At 40.7% G+C, this 20,563-nt stretch overlaps 1 protein-coding gene across 1 annotated transcript in view; it reads right to left on the bottom strand.

Moving 5' to 3' along the window:
* Positions 1 to 19,642, bottom strand: part of ACVR2B (activin A receptor type 2B) — a 139,626-nt gene extending 119,984 nt beyond the window's left edge. Inside the window, exon 1 of the mRNA XM_067542765.1 lies at positions 19,311 to 19,642. Within this exon, the coding sequence (XP_067398866.1) occupies positions 19,311 to 19,362 (52 nt within the window). The 5' untranslated portion in view covers positions 19,363 to 19,642. The remainder of the gene's footprint in view (positions 1 to 19,310) is intronic.
* Between the last annotated feature and the right edge of the window lie 921 nt (positions 19,643 to 20,563).

The following is a 20,563-nucleotide window of genomic DNA, read 5'->3' as shown; positions in this document are numbered from 1 at the left end:
GGAGGAGGATGAATGTGTGTAAAGAATTATAAGCTCTATACATGGTCCACCCCCAAACCACCATCCACACATTTTAGAAGTACAAATAGAAGTCTTTATCAGCCATGAAGCTACCAAAAAAAAAAAAAAAAAAAAAAAATCCATCCTTAAAGAAAGTGCATGATCAGTGGCACACCTGGAGGAGGAGAAGAGTTTCCTTTAGACTAACAGACACTGAAGTGGATCTCCCCTACCCTAAGGTAGGCACTAGGGAATAAAGCTGCCAGCTCTGAGAGCCAAGTGAAGGTTGCAATTCAGTTGAAGCCACAATTAGGGGATTGATCCAAAATATGATCTGGCAGACCTAGGGGGATTCTATGTAGTCAACATCCCATAGGTTCCCCAAGGCCACTCATAGAATCCTAGAGCCATAGGGTCAGAAGGGACCATCAGGGTCATCTAATCTAACCCCCTGACAATATGCAGGATTTGTTGTATCTAAACCATCCAAGACAGATGGCTATCCAGTCTCCTTTTGAAAATCTCTAGTGAAGGAGCTTCTACGACTTCCCTAGGCAGTCTGTTCCATTGTCCTACTACTGTTCTTACAGTTAGGAAGTTTTCCCTGAGATTTAATCTAAATCTGCTATGCTGTAGTTTGAACCCATTGCCTCTTGTCCTGCCCTCTGTGGCAAGAGAGAACAATTTTTCTCCATTTTTGGCAGCCTTTCAAGTATTTGAAGACTGCTATCACATCCCTCCTTAATCTCCTCTTTTCCAAACTAAACATACCCAGTTCTTTCAGCCTTTGCTCATATGGCTTGCATTCCATCCCTTTGATCATCTTCGTCACTCACCTCTGGATCCTTTCCAGTTTCTTTACATCCTCTCTCTCCAGCAATGACCAAAACTGGACACAGTACTCCAGCTGAGGCCTAACCAGTGCCTAGTAGAACGCTACTATCATTTCCCGTGACCTAGATGATATGGCTCTGTTAATGCAACCCAAAATTGCATTTCGGTTTTTTTGCAAGAGTGTTGCATTGTTGACTCACGTTGAGGCTGTAATCGACCACAACTCCCAGATCCTTCTCAGCAGTGCCGCTGCCCTGTGTTTTTGTTTTTCTTCCTTAAGTGTAGTACCTTACATTTGTCTTTGCTGAATTTCATTTTCTTGTCTATAGCCCAGCTTTCCAATTTATCAAGATCCCTTTGAATTTTAACACATTCTGGGAGTGCTGGCTACAGCCCTGTCCTCCTCCGAACTGCTGCAAGTAACTGCAGATCACCCTTTCCTACGAGCTCAAGATGTAACCCATGAAGCATGGAAACTTTCACACCTTTCCTCTTCAAAAAGAGCCTGCTTCCTAGACCAGCTGCTGCAAAAAGGCCCCAAGCTGCTGGCAGTAGAGTCTACACTCTCCCTACTCCCTTTCTCCAAATCCAGCTTCTGTCATTGTAACAAGTGAGAAAACAGTTATTGGAGAGCATCTGGATCTCCCTCTGCAGATGCTGTCCTAAGAGAGAAAAAAAAGTCACCAGAGAGGGCAAGTTGGACGAGAGATAGTAGGAAAAACAAGTTCCTCAAAAATATACTTAGACTCGCTTTCCTGTCATAGTGAAAACCCATCACAAATATCACTGAATGAGGATGCAAAAAGCCAGGATTCACTCAGAGATGGACAGCAAGCCAGTGAACATGATTAAGACAGGAGCGACAGTCCTACTTTCTGATGCAGAAGAGTGGTCCAGCAGCTTTCTGGACTTCTTGGCAGCCCTTAAATACCAAAAGGTAACTACACCCAATAAATCCTCCAACACTAGCACAAGAGGAAAACAGTCTGTAAAACAAAGGCATGTAAGGCTGGAACTACCGCACAGATTGCCTTTCCATTGCAGATCTGATAGTCTACGTAATACTGAAGAGCACTTACCCACATTTTCTTACTTTAGTTAAAAGCCTCAGTGGAGCAGGACTGGAAATCTTAACCCTGCTGTGTTTTCACCCCACACGTAGTAAGTTAAGCTGTGGGGGTAGAGTGCTACCAGGTACAACAGGCTGCTTTAGCACTGTGTGTTGAAGCAAAATGAAAACAAGTTTTATTTGAATGAAAACTGCAAGACTTCACACCATTAAAAGTAGCAGGTTCACAACTCTGATGTGTATCTGACTATTTCTGACTTTATTCATTTTTTTAAAAAGGGATGCATCAAGCAACGATTAGCTTGTTTACTCTGGTAGCCTAGAAGTGCCTATATCAAGTGCAGTTGGAAATGTATTGCTGCAGTGATGCTCAGTTGTCTCCTTAGAGAAATAGTATCTATTTCGTGTCCTGGTGCCCCTCTTTACTGTGAGCACCTCAGAAGCTATTCAAATGTATTTATCCTTGAAACACCCCTGTGAGGTTAGGACATGCTATTATTCCCATTTTACAAATATGGAAGTGAGGCAGAGAGAGACTGAAGCTATGTCTTCACTAAAAACATTGACTCTTGCAGTGACTCATTACAGTGATGGGAGAGATTCTCCCATCCTAGTTAACTTACCTTCCCGTTAGTTGCTAGATCAACATAGCACTGTCTATAGCAAGGGTTAGGTCAGCTTAACTGCATCACTCAGGGGTGTGTATTTTTCACACCCCTGAATGCCATAGCTGGATATACCTAACTTTTTGGTGTAGATCTGGTTTAAATGACTTGCTAAGGGTCACGTAGGAAGTCTTTTTAGAGCAGAGAATCAAACTCAAGTTTCCAGAATACCAGTGTAGCATTTGAATCATGGATTATCCTTCCTCTGAATTGCTGAACTGCATGGGGGTGGGGTTGGAGAATCAGAATTTGACTTGGGGAGTCCTGTAGGAAATCTCTATGTATCAATCAGCACCACAATGCTTTCCTGAGGCCAATGTGCAATTTAAGAGCAGAGCTGACAAAAGAGAAGCATAAAGCACTGGCTATCTAGGAAAAACAGAGACTACAGTCATTGACTTCAACGTATTTATCTTCAAATGTAACATTCTCATAGTACTTTTAAGTTGATGGAGAACCCAGATGAGTCCTTGGGAAATATAACTTTCTTTGGACAGCAGAGTATGGTTAACTGCGGTATGCAACTTCACCTGCAAATGCAAGTCTTGTGAAAAGTATACCTCATCTGGTAGTCTGTCCATGCGTTTGCTTTGTGACTCTAGACAGCGATTATACTTTTTGGTTTTTCGTAAATCATAGGAAAGTATTTCTTAGTGTAAGCGAATAAGTCAGACAGCACTGGTAACTTTGGCTCAACGGATGTCTTTCCACCAGTTGTATGGCAGGGGGACTTATCTGTAGTGCTGTCCCCCAGGAATCACGCGTGTTCTTGAATTTGTTAACCATTTTACTGAATGAGAAGAAAGCTTAAGTGCGCTTCAGTATCTCACATCAGGTTTCTCTGAGACATACTAAAATAATACTTTTTGTAATACTTTTGATTATCTATTTTTAAGGAGTGAAATTCTTTGGGCTACAAGTCTGTAATGAAAGTATAAGGATGTGAATGTATCACAAGCTCTTCACAATATTTTGCTACGTGGAGTCATGTTGGTCTGTGCTATGCTATGTATATATCTTCTACCTCAATGAAAGCTTCTGTCAGTCTCTTACATCGGGCAACTGTTAACACAAACTAAACCGCTAGCCTGGACAGTGACATGGTAGCTGAAGACAAGAAGCTGTCTCTTAAGGATACAGTACATCATGCTTTGGGATATAAATCAACCTCTAACTGTGGGGAGCTAGAAGGAAAATTTTCTTGTGGGAAGGCTATCCACTATCTATTTACTTCATGGTTTCTTGCACCTTCCTGTGAAACATCTGGTTCTGCCCAGTGTCAGTGACATGATACTGGACTAGATAGACCATGGGTCTGATCCAGTCTAGCAATTCCTATGTTAAGTACAATTTGTCATCGTCTTGTCCCTTTGCTGTCCCCCCCCTTTGCAAAAGATGTGATTTTATTTGTAGTAGGACAATATTACCAACCCAGGCCTTAAAAATCATGACTTGAACCAAAAAAAGAAAAATCATGAGACTGGTTTAGAAATTGTGCATGTGTTTAAAAAAACAACAACAAAACTTTGGGGTTCTTTGTCTTTGCTTTCTGGCTTCTGAGTACACTCTGGTCTGCATCAGGAATTGAAAGATTTACAATAAAATAGTGGGAGTTGGTAAACAGAGTCGCCAAATCCACATGGCAAAACACAATTCTATGTGCTGCTGTTAAAGTTACACCCAAATCAACATGCACAATAAGTGAAAAGATCCATCCCTCTATCTAACTAGAAAATGTCAGCTGGTTAAAGACACAGCATGATCAATAAAGGAACAATAAGAACTATCTATGTTTTATGATCCAGAAGTTACAGGCAGAGACCCAAACTATGGAAGAGTGGATATCTACACTAAAAAAACTCCAGGTCTAGAGCTGGCTAGAAAATGGAAAGTACAGTCCACAAAAATATGCTGAAAAATTATTCCCCCCTCCTCTTTTTTCAACCAAAATTTGTCAGACAGTCTTTGGTTTTTCAAAAACTAAAAGCTTTTTGGTTTTTGGCTGCTTTTCAGAAAAAATCTGAATGAAATGAATCTTTTCATTAAAAGATAGGTTATTTTTCTATAAAAATGTGAACAAAATTCTCAACCATCTCTTTCCAGAATCACATCTTCCCACTCAGTCTTTATGAAAGGAAAAGGCAAGGAAAACGAGACTGAAGTATACTAGCAGTCTAAAATGTGGCACATAGGGTACCTATTTGTGATTGAATGAAGACCATGGATACTAGAAACTGGTGATTTCCACCCTGACCCTCCTCTAGAAGGGGAAAGGGGGGGGGGGGAGGGGAAGAGAGGAAAAAATCACATCAAAAGAAGAAATGCACACACAAAAATATTTTTAAGACAGAAAAGCATAGGAAGATTGATGAGAATGTTCTATTGCTTTATTAGAGAGCCTAATGATGTCCAAATTATAGCAAAGTTCAATTGTGTAACCAGGGAGCCTAGATTTCATCCTTGATAAAGACATGGATTTCTGTCTCACAGGAGAAACCTGTAGTTCACTAACAAAGATGACCTTTTATATGATATGCTTCAAGGCCACAATTAGCTGGAGAAACACTGTACTTACTTTGGCAACATGAGCTTTTGTACCCTGTGCTAATTCTTTAGCACAATCTCAACAAGCCCATTGCAGCATTCTACCAAAAAATTGAAGGAAGAGACACAAAACCCACTGTCTCTGAATCCTAATTACCCTCAACAATTAAATGCAGTTTAAATTAAGATGATGAAGTTAACTGACTTACCGTCTATATCCCACAGTGACCAAAACAATAAAAGGTAGTGAACTATAACCCAAAATATACCCTGATTTCATGTCCATGAAGCAGCATTCATGAACAGCTAGAATTTTAAACATTAGCCAATTTTATAGCATTCAAATGATACTTTCTGAGAAATATCACTGGTAAAAATAGTGACATTCATCAATACAGCATGGCTTTTCTTTAAACTAAAATCTACACAGATTTGAAAAGGCTACAATTACTCTGACAATGTTTCTACAGCTAAGCAGGAATTTGGGGGTTGAAATAAATGGTTTCTTTCTCTCTCCATGCCCTCTCAAAATCAGCTTTGTTTTAATCAAGAATTTGATCAAAGAAATCACATCTTTAGAAACATATTGTATACCTCTGATCCCTCCACTACTTCCCATTAGCTCCCATCAGTCACAAATGAAGGAAGGAAAATTCAAAGCCATAGTATTTCATCAGTGGAAACTAAGGCATTTTAACCATGCCATCCGACCCTGCTCACAGCAGAGTATGTAACTAGTAGGGAAGGGAAAGCATTGGATCGAGGACTGCTCATCATGCTTAACCAGAGTAGAGCAACAAAAATAAGATTTAGAAAATACAACCTATGAAGAAAGGTTGAAAGAACTGGGCATGTTTAGTCTAGAGAAGAGAATGCGGGGGGATGGGAGGGAGGGGCAATCTTCAAATATGTAAAATATTGTTATAAAGAGGACGGTGATCAATTGTTCTCCACATCCATCAAGGATAGCACACGAAGTAATTGTCTTAGTTTGCAGCAAGGGAAATTTAAGTTCGGTATTAGGATAAAACTTTCTAATGATAGTAGTTTACCTGTTCCAGTACTTATCTAAAGGAGGTTGTGGAATCCCCAGTGAGTGGAGGTTTTTAAGAACAGGTTAGACAAGCACCTGTCAGGCAGGGATGGTCTAGGATTAATCCTGCGTCAACACAGGGGGAGGAACTAGATGACCTCAAGATCCCTTCCAGCCCTACATTTCTATGATTCTATGCTGACCAGTCCTAGATTAATTCTGCATTAGGAAACCTGTTCTTATTAAGTGACCCTTCCCGCAGCATCTACTCTGGGAAAATACAGACTGAAGTTCTTTCCACCATGGCTACTGCCCCTGGAGAGATGTATCACCTGACCCTGTTAGAAAATTACAGGAAAACTCTTTCCATGTGCAACTGCATAGTTCAGCAGACCCCTAAAGTGCACAAGACCATTGAGTACAGAGGAAGGCAGTCACCACATTACTTTTCACTATAAAGGTACATCCTCTCCAAGCATTTTTAATGACAAATGGCTACTAAAGCAAACATCCAGTAGGTGAAGGGAGGACAGATTACAGCCAGTCTTCCTGTTTTTACTGCCCTTGACTCAGTAAATATTGTAAGACTCCATGCTAATCATTAAAACAAATCACTAAAACCCCATTAAAGCAAAGGGGTAGCTATACCAATACAAAAACCCCTCATGCAGAAAGACCCATAAAGTGGTGTTATGCCAGTGAAACTTAAATGACTTCTACCTACTTCCATATTCAAATGAGGGTAAATTAGATCATAGTCAACCCCTATATTATCACTTGACCAGGGTGGAGATGGAGAAAACATCTACAAGGGTGGAGATGGAGAAAACATCTAAGAGCCCAGAGATTAAATTTTTTTAAAAAATCTACATGTCAAAAGTTAGACTAGTGTCTAAATGCTTCTGTCAGGAAACTGAGCACACAATAAAGGTATTTAAGTGCTGATGAACCATTCAAGTGCTCGGAGAAAAATGAATGTACATGTTCTTTAAGGACAGGTACATTCAGTGAAACTTAAAACCCCTTGGTTTGTTTATTTATTTATTTATTCTACGATTACTTACACTCCCAGTTAACCGTTAACTACCCCACCCATAAATAGATGCATCCGGGACAAAAGCTACACAAAATTCAGGTGAGAGGTTTGGGGTTTTTTTTTTTTAAATGACCAAGAGCATTCTAAATGGAGAAAGAAAAAATTCCTGTATAATCCTCCACACAGACTATTATGAAATAACTCTTTTGTTTAATTATTACGCATTGGATGGGCAAACACTATATCCCGATGGACAGAGAGCAGCTGTTACTATAACAGAAAGACATTCATCTTCCTTTCTTGGAACCCTGAAATTCTATCAACAACAATGCCTGTAAAATGACTCTCATCTTGCTCAGTTTTCAAACTAGCTTTCATATACAGAACTATTTTTAGCAAACTCTAGTTTGTCACACTGCACTTTAAAGTTTTATACTTCAGTTATTTCAGGTCACTTATAAATGCAGTTGAAACAAGTAAACAGCAGATCTCTCTTTCAGTATACCCTTCATGAATAGTGCATTCAATTCATCTCTCTCAGGTTTATTCTTGTATCAGCAGTTCATTGAGAATGAGTTTGATCACTGCAGTTATCGGCTCTGACCTTAGTTATCTAACAGGGATGGTGATCACACTCACTTTTGGGGCTTATAGTTGCCTTTGATGAGGTTCTTTCAGCAGATACTTATGTGACAAATACAGAATCTGCATAGGCGATTGTGCAGGAAAGGAAATTCTATTACCTGCAAAAAAGTCTTTCTAAGCTTCTTTTTTACTAACCCAGAATATTTAGTACGTACTCTGTCCCACCAGGTGAAAGAGGAACATATATTTTTATATAACATTTTCTACAGAACACTTTTCTGGTTTCCTTAGGCTAAAACAGTTCCAGAAAGTTGACAGACATAAGACCGGTGTTAGTACACAACTAAATATAGCAATATTAGGCCAAATTTTCTGCTGATGTTAACTGACACATGTCCATTGCCTTAGCCAGTTTATGCAAGTAGAGAATTATACATGCCATCATGTTACTGTACACTTGGTAGGGGGTTTTGGACAACATCTATCCCCTTCTAGGTCAGGATGGGCAAGCTTCCCTTAACTCTATAAAACTTAGTCCACTAGAAAAGACATCCAGCAACGCTAAGGACACCGTTTAGCAGTAAAAGGCTACTCTTCTTCACTGCCTGCACCAAGAACTTATAAAGGCAGGATTACGACTTTGCTTTCAAGAGACCAGTAAGTGAATGCAATTTTCAATGAAATTTGTACTATAGCTGATCCCAAGTTTGTCATCTGTGCAGACTTCCATAAAGGATTTCTGCTCTGTACCTTTACTTTTGAAGATGTTTCAGGACTCCAGGAAAGACATTCCAGCTCTTCACTCTAGTAGTCATTTCCAAAGAAAGATTAAGCTACAGTTTACACTGGTTAATAAATAATCATGTAACAGCCCAAACCACAGTTTGGCTCACAGGATGACCAAAAATGTGAGGCTCAGCACATCTCTAGGCTTGTTCTGTGCTTACAAGAGGATATAGTTTCCAAGCATTTTGAAGTAGAAATATATAGGTACAGCAACTATTGTTGTGATGCTGTATAACCGCTCACATTTATAAAGGACTGCACACAACGCCAAAAGGAAATTATTCCATGGAATAATATGTAAAAAAAGTCTCTGGGATGCAATTATTCCCACTGCCGGCACTAAGTTTTCTGGACCATAAAACAAAATAATTAAGGAGGACCAAGAAAGAGGATTTTTATTGAAGTCTTTACAAATCTTTGGATTGTAAAGCCAAATTTTATATTAAAAATTACATACAAGTTTAGACCCAGAAAAGCTTTTTTCACTGTTGTATATTTATTTATATTACAATAGCCCCTAGAAACCCCAAACTGAACATAGAGACCCATTCACAGTACGAGAGTCCCTGACCCAAAGAACTTACAGCCTAAATAGAAATGTCAGAGAAAACAGAGGCAAAGAGAGGTGAAATGACTTGCTCAGCATCACAACAGCCTGTTCGTGGCAGAGCTGGGAATTAACTAAGGCTCCCTGAGCCACAGTCCAGTATTCTAACCACTGCACCATGCTACCACTCATAGCCATAAACTCTGCCACAATCTGGCTTTTGTCCTATTTTATATAGAGAGAAGAACATGGAGTGGTATAAATTCTTTACACACAACTGTTTGGGATGGACACTTAACTCACAACAGGCACAGCTATAACTAATTTATATGGGTCAACCCAAACTAGAGCCAATAAAGCCTTTCTACTACTTTACTCTGTATTCTGTAAATGCCTCATGTCACAGAAAAAAAATATTCTAGGAATTTAAAAACAAATATTAGGGCTATTTTTCATATCCTTTTGCGCTAAAGCATGGTGCCTTAACTACCATACGTTCAAATATACAGAGCTAAGAAAAATAATCTGCGATCGCGTTTTCCAGGTCTGATTTTAAAGTCTATTTCCATGGCCGTAAGTGAATTTAGAGCCACAGTGGGATGCAGGCACTCTCCTCTCCCCAATGGTATATAGCTCCCATTTCTAAGCCCTGCAGGTCTTAGGTGCTACTATAATACAAAGCAATAAAATAATAGTAATAAGGTGAAAACATTTCTCTGGCGGGTTAAGTTTAAAAAACAGTGGTTCTTTGAAGCATCTCAGGGCTCTGGAACATTAAACCAGGTACCAACGAGCAAGGATTAGGAGCAGGCCACAGGTGAGATAATCAAAGATGCATAATAAACACATTTATTTCTATGGCTGTACATGGTGTCAAATGGTTATAACATCCATGTATGCAGCATGAGTGTTCTTATATTTCAATGTTGGATAACTGCATCCAGTTAAGAAGCATTCAGAACATCTACATATCACAACCTGTAAAACAGACACAGTATGTAGGAAATTCCTTATTTGTATTACATCACTGTACGCGAACATGAAATTTAGTATCAAAATGTATAACTATTCAAGATGCCTACTGTCTCCTCCCTCACTTTCCTGGCTGCACTAATTAAGTGTTGTCAATGCTTGTAAGTAATTCAAGTGTTTCCCTTGACCACAGTGCATATTCTAGAACAGTTTTATAGAGGGAAGAAAAGCTATCAAAATATTATAGAAATGGTGTTTATTACCACCAGCCCAAAATTGTTATTTAGTCTCAAATTGCTGATTATTGCCAAACAGATGTGTGAATGATCAAAAATGACTGGAATACACATTTGGGAACATGTGCCTCTCAGCCGTAAGGCTGTGGCTTGAACAGAGCTTCTCCTATAAAAACAAGTTATTGACATACAGTATGTGCATGTGAGAGCGAGAGAGACCAAGTTTAAACTTTAGTGAAGCAAAGGGCTACCCAATGACAGGCTTAGCTGTAACCTGATACTCCCACTATGAAAAGCCCAAGGACAACTGATCTTCTCAGACCGCACATATAGGAGAATTGGCAATCTTAACCCATTAACTACTTTGCAGACTTCAAAAATAAGCTAATTTGAGGGATTTTGAAGTCTGTTGTCTTTCAGTCAGTCATACCATTGGGGAGAAAAATAACTTAAAAAACACACAGATACAGTCCATGTTTCATTGTAATCCTTCCCCAAACTGAACTCAATGGAACATTCAGCCATCCCTGAAATTACACCAGGCACACATTTGGCTGAGTAGCCTTATTTCAAGGCAACTGTAACTTCATTCTTGTCCACAGTTATAAACTTTGTATAAAAATGTCTAATATTATGAAGGTCTCAAGCAAATAGTCATAGCAAACACCTCACAACTGATTATATAATTACTGTAGTTGGCAGCCTCTTCCAACACCACAGTCTCCTTACAACTTTAATAATGTAGTATTTAGCTTCCTTTCTCAGAGAAAGGCCTTGACATCATCTTTGCAATGCTTAAATGTCTTAGTTTCAAAGAGGTATCAATGCTGGGCAGAGCTACTGGCGAGAACGGCAGTTGTGCAGACAACTCAACTAAACAAAAGAACTTGCCATCAGTGCTCAGAAACGAGAGGAAGCTCACAGAAATAGCACTAAAAGGCTTAGCAAAAAACAAACCTGAAGTGCACTCATTTTATTAAATGGTTTTATAATCCACAAAAAGGAGAGAGGGGATTGATTGAACACATTTTTACTTCAGCTTCATGTTTGCATTCTTTCCCCTCTTGGAATGCAAAGCTGTGTCTGCTAAGTATGTATTATATGATCCAAAATATTTCTAAAAGCCAAATTAGAAAACATTTCTGACATCTGTATATAAAAATAGGCTTGTCAGACAACAGGTTTACCTGTTTAACTTTATTATTTGATAAAAAGACGCAATTAAGGCTAACTTTACACCCCAGAAATTCATAATGTCAAATCAAGGAGCTCTAAATTAGGGTGAAGACTACCAAATTAGCAACACAATCATCACAATTGAAAGATAAACTTTTGCCAACCACTTACGAGACAGGTTACATCAGATACAGTTTTCCCTAACTAAAATAGGAAATGTGAAAATAAACATAGCATCTAAGCTACACTGTGCAATAACTAGACTGATACTGGCTTTTTTTTTTTTTTTTCCTTTTTAAATGGCATCCCCTGTAGCTGTCTAGGACAAAGTACGGCCTAGTGGCTAGTACACCGTACCAGGAGCCAGGAATTCTATAGGTTGTTCACAGATTTGCCACTGGCTTACTAGTGGCATGAGAATAAATATATGAAAAAAGGGATGCCTAAATACTATGGCAATGTGGCCCACAAATACAGACAGACAATCATTTCCAACAGGGCTTGAATGACTATGGTGACGAAATTTGTCACAAGGAGCACACTACAGATTGCTTAATAGTCTTATTTCAGTGCCTTAATATTTCTATTTAGTTTATTCTACAGATGTTCTCATATCATGCTCATCACGATAATATCCGAGTGCCTTCCATTAGTGCATTAAGCAATGCGACACACATCTGTCATGTGGTGTTTGTTCTATCATCCTCTCCTCAGAGAGAGAAGCAGGTGCAGTAAAGTGTCATGTTTTGGTAGGTTTTTTGGTTTTTTTAAAATAAATACACTTGTTGCTATGGGTTTATGTTAGAGAAGGCAGGTCAAAGTAGTATGTCTTGTACTTGGGGCACAAGGTGGTGAGGTTCATTCCACCACCTATCAGACTGTCCCCAGAGAGAGTTCTGTCTCCTCTTTCTTTAAAATCCTACCTGCTGACTAAATTGTAAGTTCTTTGGTGTTTGGACTGTCTTTTACTCCGTATCTGCACAGGACTAAGCATGGATCTCCAGACACCAAACTTAACACTAAACAAGCCCCCAACCTTGCAAATGATAGCATGGGCTGCTATGTTCCCCTACAGCCCCACTGTCTTTAACCATAGCAGTTTGCCTAGACACCATCATGTGCTGGACAGGAAACTAAACTAATATGCAACAGCTGGAGGACACCAAGTTAGAAATTGCTGAAATACAGGTGGATGGAAAAGGCTAATTCACATCTTTTCTACAGATGAACACAAAAAACGATTGATTACTGTTTTAAACCGTTACCAAGCGCTATTTATGCATCTGAAATTCTAATTGCAGTCAGCTTGGTCTAAAAATATCCGATTTCTTATGAGAGCAACAATGCAATCTAGCTGTATATAGCAGGGTTATAAACAGAAAGCCTTACTGTGAGGCTGGAGCACATTAGCGGGTTGCAGACTCAGTCTCAGTTCACTGCGAGGCTGCCTTGCCATACAGAACCATTCCCTTCATTTGGTTTACATTGTTCTCGCCTGGTAGCTAGAGGCAGTGAACAAAATATTTAGTCTGACCTTGGGCTAGTCACTAATTTCTCCATGCCTCAGTTCCCCACCTGCAAAATTAGGATGAGGATGATAATAAATAATAATACATCTTTCTTCCCACCCTTTGTCTGTTTTACCTCTGCGCTCTCTGGGGCAGGGATATCTTGGTACATGCATAGTACACAGCAAAACAGGGCCCAGATCTTGACTGAGGAGTCTATGCATCACCATAATTCAAACAACAAATGAAGTAGTATAAGAATACACCATGGTGGGCCAATGCCAAGTTCTATATAATGTAACCAGAGGTCTTATGAAAAAAATACATAATTTTAAAAAGGTCTAAATATTGGCCAAAGTTGTGTTTTTTTTTTTTTTTTTACACAGTACTACATTTTTAGTTTTCAATAGAAGTAGCACTGCTATAAACAAATAAAGAGGGAACTGGAGAAAAGAACGTAATTAGACTAAAACATTATATAAAATTATGTAAAACAATATAAAACATTATGTAAAAAGACTAAACATTATATAATCTAAGTATAAAATTTGCTAGGTTTGCAGAATTCAAGGACACAAAATGTTTAATCTTTAATTTAGTTTCTGACCCTTTGACTTCAACAGCTCCAAGAAATCTTAAAGAGAAAGTTCAGGGAGAAAAGTGGAGTATATTATTTAATCTATCTCAGAGGTACAAATGGCTAAACTGCTTCAAATTATTTCAAGTTGAAGTAATTATGAAGAGAAGATACAAAACATCAGCAGAGCTTTAATATTTAAGTGGGGGGAAGCTTGTAGTGGTGAATACTGTTCCACAAATGTCTCACTTCAAGACATCCAGTTTCATTGGTGTGAAAAATCTCCTCATGAAGGGACAGGCATAAAGTCCATAAGTGGGACCAGAGTAAAAATGGCCAATGCTACATTGCACAATTCAATTCCAGGGAATTCTATTGGCCAAGCAAGACCTCACACCTCCTGCTAGTTCTAAAATGAAAGGACGGGTGGGATGAAAAGGAAAGATGACACCTCTTTAAAATAGAAATTACACTTTGTGGTTCCTCTTCCCCAGCTTCCCACAACGTTTTGTTATACAGACTGCAACTGAGCCAGAAGTACTGTATCCTGCAGCTAACCAAGAAACTAAAAAACTTTAAAATAATTCATTCAATTGAATGAGAAATAGAAACGCTGGCTTTAAAGCAAATCCCAAACAAACTCCACTGCACTTGGGTTCTTTTTAACAGTCTCTGTCAATTTGAAAATAGTTATATAATTCTTAGAAGCCATCTGTAAGGATAAATAACAATGCTCTAATGACCTATTTAGTTTGAGTTTTGATTAAAGATACCTTGCTGGATGTTTTTAAGTATAAGACGTCATAATCATAAGACTACATCTTCAATGCTATTTATTCTGGGTGCCTAACTTGAGAAACATTGGAGAGAGCTGATTTTCAGGAAGTGCTGACTGACTGTCCACCATCTGAAAATGAGCCTGCTCCAAGATTCTACAAGTTAGGCAACCAAAACTGAAGACATCCAAAAATCACTATTCACTTTTAAAACATTTAGACCAGATTATTATGCTTAAATTGTCAGTTATCAAGCTGCATTTGGCTGAAAAGTGCTGAGTTTTAACCTTTGTAAGATATTGCTCTGATCAGCAGATGAAGATGGGAAATGCTCAGTTAACCAAAGCAGCCAGGTGCCATTCCATGAATGGCCACTTTCTTACAACCAACACATCAATAACCAGAATTTAGGATACATTTCTGAAACATGAAAGGCCCAGAATTACTGTCTTTAAAAATAGCAGTGATTTTTATTTTAAATAAGCATGGACTTTAAAGGAATATGTATAATGGGTATTAAGCACCTGCACCATTTTTGTTGATAAGCCCACCTAAACCAAACAGTTCATTCTGCATTAGGTGAATTTTGAAAGTATCTCGATTCATTTAATAAAGTATGTATATTTTGCTGAGGAATATTTCATAGACACCACTGATTAAAGAAGCCAGACAAGTGGAGTGGAGCTAATGTTATCACATTAACAACTCCTCAAAAATCCTGTTGGATTTGAGTTTGCAAAAGTAGCACTTGTGCCTTACAAAGCTGGAAAAGCCCATATACTCGTCTATGACGGACAGTGGGAATAGAAACGACAACAAAAAATGAAGTAAGGCTTGTTTCTTTCTTCTGTACCTTCTATTCAGTAGCAGTAAGGCAGATCAAAGATTACTGCATTGCCTAAAATACAAAAATCTGACAAGCATGTCTTTGCTGATCCACACCAGAATGGAGACCATAGTGGATAGGAGGGTGGTGACATTCAGGCTGTTGGCAATGCAAGAGCTCTGCTTTAATTGGCTGTTTCTGCTCAGTTGATGAGATAGTAAGAAAAATTTTACTGCCTGGATAGGTTACTCAAAGAGACACACACAAAAAAGGCATACATTTCAGCGTATAAATGCTTTAGTTGGATAGCAGGGTTGATGTAAACTGTCCCTCGCTGTTCTAGGGAATCTGATTTTCTTTAACCTTATTAGCAAACCAAACACACTCCAAAGAAACTGCATGAACAGAGATGCTTTAAAATTTTCATTGTTAAAAAAAAATGCACAAGGTACTAAGAGTCGATGTTATAATACCACTAAATCTAACATATATTACACACAGACACACGTTTGACATAAGGATTGTCTCAGTTCTGCAGAAAAGAAAACAATCTTTGCTGTATAAGTATCTAGATTTGATTTTTTTTTTTTTTAAATATCTTAGCCACCTGGTTCAAAAGTTTTGCCTTTAAAAAACACAATCACCATTAACCTTGGACCAGAAGCTTTATTGTGTTAAATTAGTAAGCTAATGATCCAATCTTATTCTCTTTCTGAAGCCAAGATAATAAATACAAGACACTGAAAGAAGAGACTAGATTCATTGCTATATGGTGGTACTTCTTATTTTGGAAAGAGGTTAAATCCTGCAATGTGTATGCAATGTTTTTCAAAATAAGCCATTTTCCATCTTCTATATTATCTAAATTTCATAGTTTAGAACACTATTTCTGAACATTTGGGCTGCAGAAAATTTGCAAACAAAAAGCTAAAAATGAACCCAAGGTTTTTATCAACAAATCTTCAATACTCCAAAAATTAAGCATACAGATATTTTTAAGAATAGCAGTCCATGCTTGTTTTGTTAGTCAGCCAAGGTAGCACAGAAAATCCATCAACAATGGAGGCTGAGCTATTTTTAAAAAGCCCACCTCTTCCACAGTCCTAAAATACACACACACAGACTACTTCAAGCAGTACTCACTGCTGTGAATCCCCACTAAAAAGCTGCAACTTTGCTCTTTTCTCTGACAGAGCTGCTTTAGGAAAAGCTGGACAGAGAAGGAGGGTCATACTGCTAAACAAATACACAAATATTAGATAAATGTGGAAGAAACAATACATAAAAATAGATTTACAATATTGCTGGTGCTCTAATTTGATGATCCACTGAGACCTTTCAAAATAAATATGATTATATACATTTTCTATTTCTTTTTTTTTTTTTTTTTAAATTAAATTTTCAGAGTCTGTGGAGGTATGTCCTAGTAGGTTATGCCTTTTTATAATATGACACACACAGGAAGCTTACAGGGTCGATTTTTTTAAGGCAACTTTATTTTGCTCCAGATGATGTTTTTGCCATTATATGAAATTACAGGAGCAGATTTTAACAACAAAAAGAGGCTCTCTCATTTGTGAGCCAGATGAGCTAAAACGATTCTAAGAGCACACGGAAAGAAAAATAAACTGACTAAAAAAATTCCCTTTATGCACATAATAGAATTTTCCAGCCAACCGAGCTGTTGTGATTATAGTAAGGCTGAATACCAGGAATACTGGCACACACATACAGCATTTTCCCAGCTCCTTCCAAAATACCTGATCTTGCTCGGCACTGCTACGTAAATACAATCACTCATAACCCTCTTGTAAACACAAGGAAACAAAGCTGTATACAAGTGCCCTATCAATTAGCTACATGTCCTAGCTGGCTTGATTTCCACCACCAATTATTTTTTCTCTGCCCCTCCCTCCCCCCACAACACCACCTTCAGTATGACTTTAAAATAATTAAGAGATGGCATTGTTTATAATACAAAACCCAAGCAGTGGCAGTGCATATTTAATGGGCACTCGGAACAAAGAACCACCACCAGCAGCAGCAGGGACCTCGCGCCTGCTAGATTTCAGCTCGCGCGGTTCCCGGGAGCACATTCCAAAAGAAATCCAACCCGATCTCACCCCCTGCGCTCGCAGAACCGGGACAGGGTCATCACCAGCCTCCCGGTTTCTAATAGGAAACTATTTAACCAACGCAAGGGGAAATCGCTCCCTTCCCTGGCTCCCCAGATTTAAAATAAAAGTAGCCAAAGGAAGAGGGAACTGCATTCCCACCAGACACACAGAGCAAGCAAAGGGCATAACTGCAGCACCCCTCCCCCCTTAAAACCAGCAGCCTCTGCCGCGATCCTTTATCCACAAACCCCTCACCCCCAAACCAAAATCTCCACCACCACCACCTCCTCTCTGCTCAGTAATGAATACAACGTAAGTTACCACAACACAGCCTTCCACTACCAGAGTAGCGGATGTGACCAACTAAAGATCAGCTCAGGATCCATTATGTTTTGGGGATTTTTTTTTTTAAAGGGGAGATAAAAACAAATAGAAAATTGTCATGTGCTAGTGGGAAATGATCCCTTTCCCTTGCAAAATGAGTCTCCCTGCACATACAGAGGGAAATGCACTCATTTGGGGGGAAGGAGGGATCAATTAACTTAAGGCTTTGTATTTTTTTTTTAAACAAGCCACTGCTATGATAGCAACGTCAACGTATATATAGGATCACAAGATTGTGTTGCTGGATGCGCTCTGTAACCTAGATCATTGTTTTACCAATCCCCCAAAGGGTGAGATCTCTCATCTCTTCCTCTCCACCCCTCATCAAAACAAGGAGGGAACGACACACAACAAAGCAGCCCTGCAAAACTAAGGCGCGCCTTCCAGAAATGGCTTTAGCTAAAAAGCCACCCCTTTCCCCCTTGACAAAGGGGACACCCGGTTTTGCACTAACTCAGTGGATCCCGGGTAGCAGAATGGGAATATTTCCATACCAAGCAGCACACACCGCGCGCCCCTGAAACATTTAACGACTCCCAAAAAAACCCACTGTCACAGTCACGTGCGCTCCCCACCACGCCCCTTTCACCCCCAAAATCCAGCTCTTCAGGCTAAAGCAAATGTAAAGCAAATGCATCGGGAGATTCATTTAGCAGCCTGGCCTTCTGATTTTGCCCCCCTAAGTACCTCCAATGTTTACATTAAGTTCCATCGTGCCACACAAGGTCCCCATGAAAATGCAAACCCTGCAGATTTGTGCTCAAGTTTTCAAAGGATGACGAAGGAAGATTTAAAAAACAAACACACACACACCCTCAAAAAAAAACCTTTCAACAAACGGTGGGTTCTTACGCTCCTCTTTTACAACTTTCTATTATATCACCCTGTCACAAATCAGCCCCAATGACTCATCTCATAAAAATAGCAAAATCCTAGGGGATCATAACATTTCATTAAGCGGGGGGAGGGAACGAGAGACACGCTTCGACCGACTTTCAGCACCGTTTAACTCTGGCAAGCTAGTTAAAAACCAGTCACTTTCAAAGAGGCAGCAGATCAAGAAGAATCTGTTTTGAAAAGGCGAGCAGCGTTTCTCAAGGACTAGTAAAAAAAAAATCACAAGAAATTAACACATTAATGGAGAAGAGAAGGGGGGGGGGGAATCAAGTCAGTTACACAACGCAGCCTTGCAAACCCCAGAGTAAAAACACATGGCTCTCTACCTGAAAGACAAAACAATTACTAACACCCAAAAGGTTCTTTTGACTACGCTCGCCTTGATTTCTCCTCCCTCCCTCCCAAACACACACAAGACAACACATGGACAACACAAAAATGCCATTTGTATAAAGTTTCTTAAGAATCTTGAGGCGGGGGGGGGGGGGACATTGCAAGTCATTCACACCCTCTTTAATTAAAGGCAGCAGAGAGCAGAAATATAATCCAGTTGTACCATAACCAGCAACGAAAATGGGAAGGTTTACAAAAAAAAAAATACTTAGCAACAAATTGTATTGTTTCCATTCGTCACGTTTTAGAGGGGATCGGTGGTTTGGACTAATCGCAGAGTCAATTGAACTCGCTCTTTTCAACCGTTAACATAAAACTGGTCAATGGAGAGAGACAGAAATGTGCTTACCTGCACAGAAAGTTCCACAAAGAAAGGCGAAAGTCAACCACGAAGCAATCATATTCCTTGACTTTTTTCCCCCCTCCCTTGTGTATCCCCTCTACCCCCAAGGAAAAACAAAAATGACCGGGAGAGAGAAAGCGGGGTGGGGAGAATGAGAACCTCTACCCAAAAAACCCAAACAAAAATAAGGCTCCTCCTAAATCGGATTCAATTCCTTCACAGTTGCACCAAGGTATCCAGTCCGGGGGGGGGCGGGGGAGGGAAGGGGAGAGCACCGAATTGCAACGCCAGGGCAGCTCGATCGGTGGCTCTCCGGCTCCTGCTCCGAGCTTTCCAAGAGTTTCTTTGCCGGGGCTTTTGTGCCAGGAGAAAAAGCGTGCAACAACACACCGCCAACTCTCTCTCGCTTTCTCTCCCCCCAACCCCACCCCCACCCCCAACCCAGCCCCTTCTGCCTGCCCCAGCAGCAGCAGGGACGAAGGGGACACACACGCACACAAAAACACACACACACACACACACACAGGCGCGCGCGCGCGCGCGCGATCCCACCCCACCCGGGCGAGCGGGCGGGCGGGCGGCCACCCCCCAGCCAGCACCGCACCGAATGCAAAGCGGCAGCGGCAGCAAAACTTTGCAACGTTACCAACCCAGCATCCAGGGAAGCTGCTGCGCCGCGGGAGGCACCAGCCCAGCGGCTGCCAGGGAGAAGGAGGAGGCGGCGGCGGCGGCGGCTGAGAGGAGGCTGGGGGAAGAGGAGGAGGAGGAGGAGGAGAGGGAGCGGGCTCCGAGGCTGGCACCGGCCGTGGCGCGCGGGGCTGGCGGCTGGGGCGAGGAGGGTCCGGCCCGAGGCATCGCTCGCGCTGGAGAGCGCGGGTGGGGCGCGCGGGGCGGGGAGCGGGGCAGCGCGGCGGCGGCGGCGGCAGAGGCTGGCTCGGGAGGGGCCATGTACCACACACACACACACACACACAAAAAAAAAAAGCCCTGAACTGAGTCCAAAATGGCTTCTAAAGGGGGAGAAGCCGAACTGGAGCCAGCGGGGGGACCCGGATGTTAGCTACAAAGGGAGGGGGGGGGGCCGAGAGGAAGCCCAGCAGCTGACGGGGGCGGCGCTGCACGTCAAGGCGCAGGGCGGGGGCTGGTGCTAGCAAGGAGGGGGGGCCGGGAAAGAAAAGGACAGCCCTCCCGCCTACTCCCTCTCCCCTGGCCGGTGACAGGCCAGGACTCACTAGCCCAGCGGCTAGTGGCCAGGACCA

Source organism: Emydura macquarii, unplaced genomic scaffold (assembly GCF_026122565.2).
Source record: "Emydura macquarii macquarii isolate MOO-44397 ecotype Brisbane River unplaced genomic scaffold, CSIRO-AGI_Emac_v2 contig_719, whole genome shotgun sequence".
Classification (NCBI taxonomy): Eukaryota; Metazoa; Chordata; order Testudines; family Chelidae; genus Emydura; species Emydura macquarii.
This window is presented reverse-complemented; position numbering and strand designations above follow the sequence as displayed.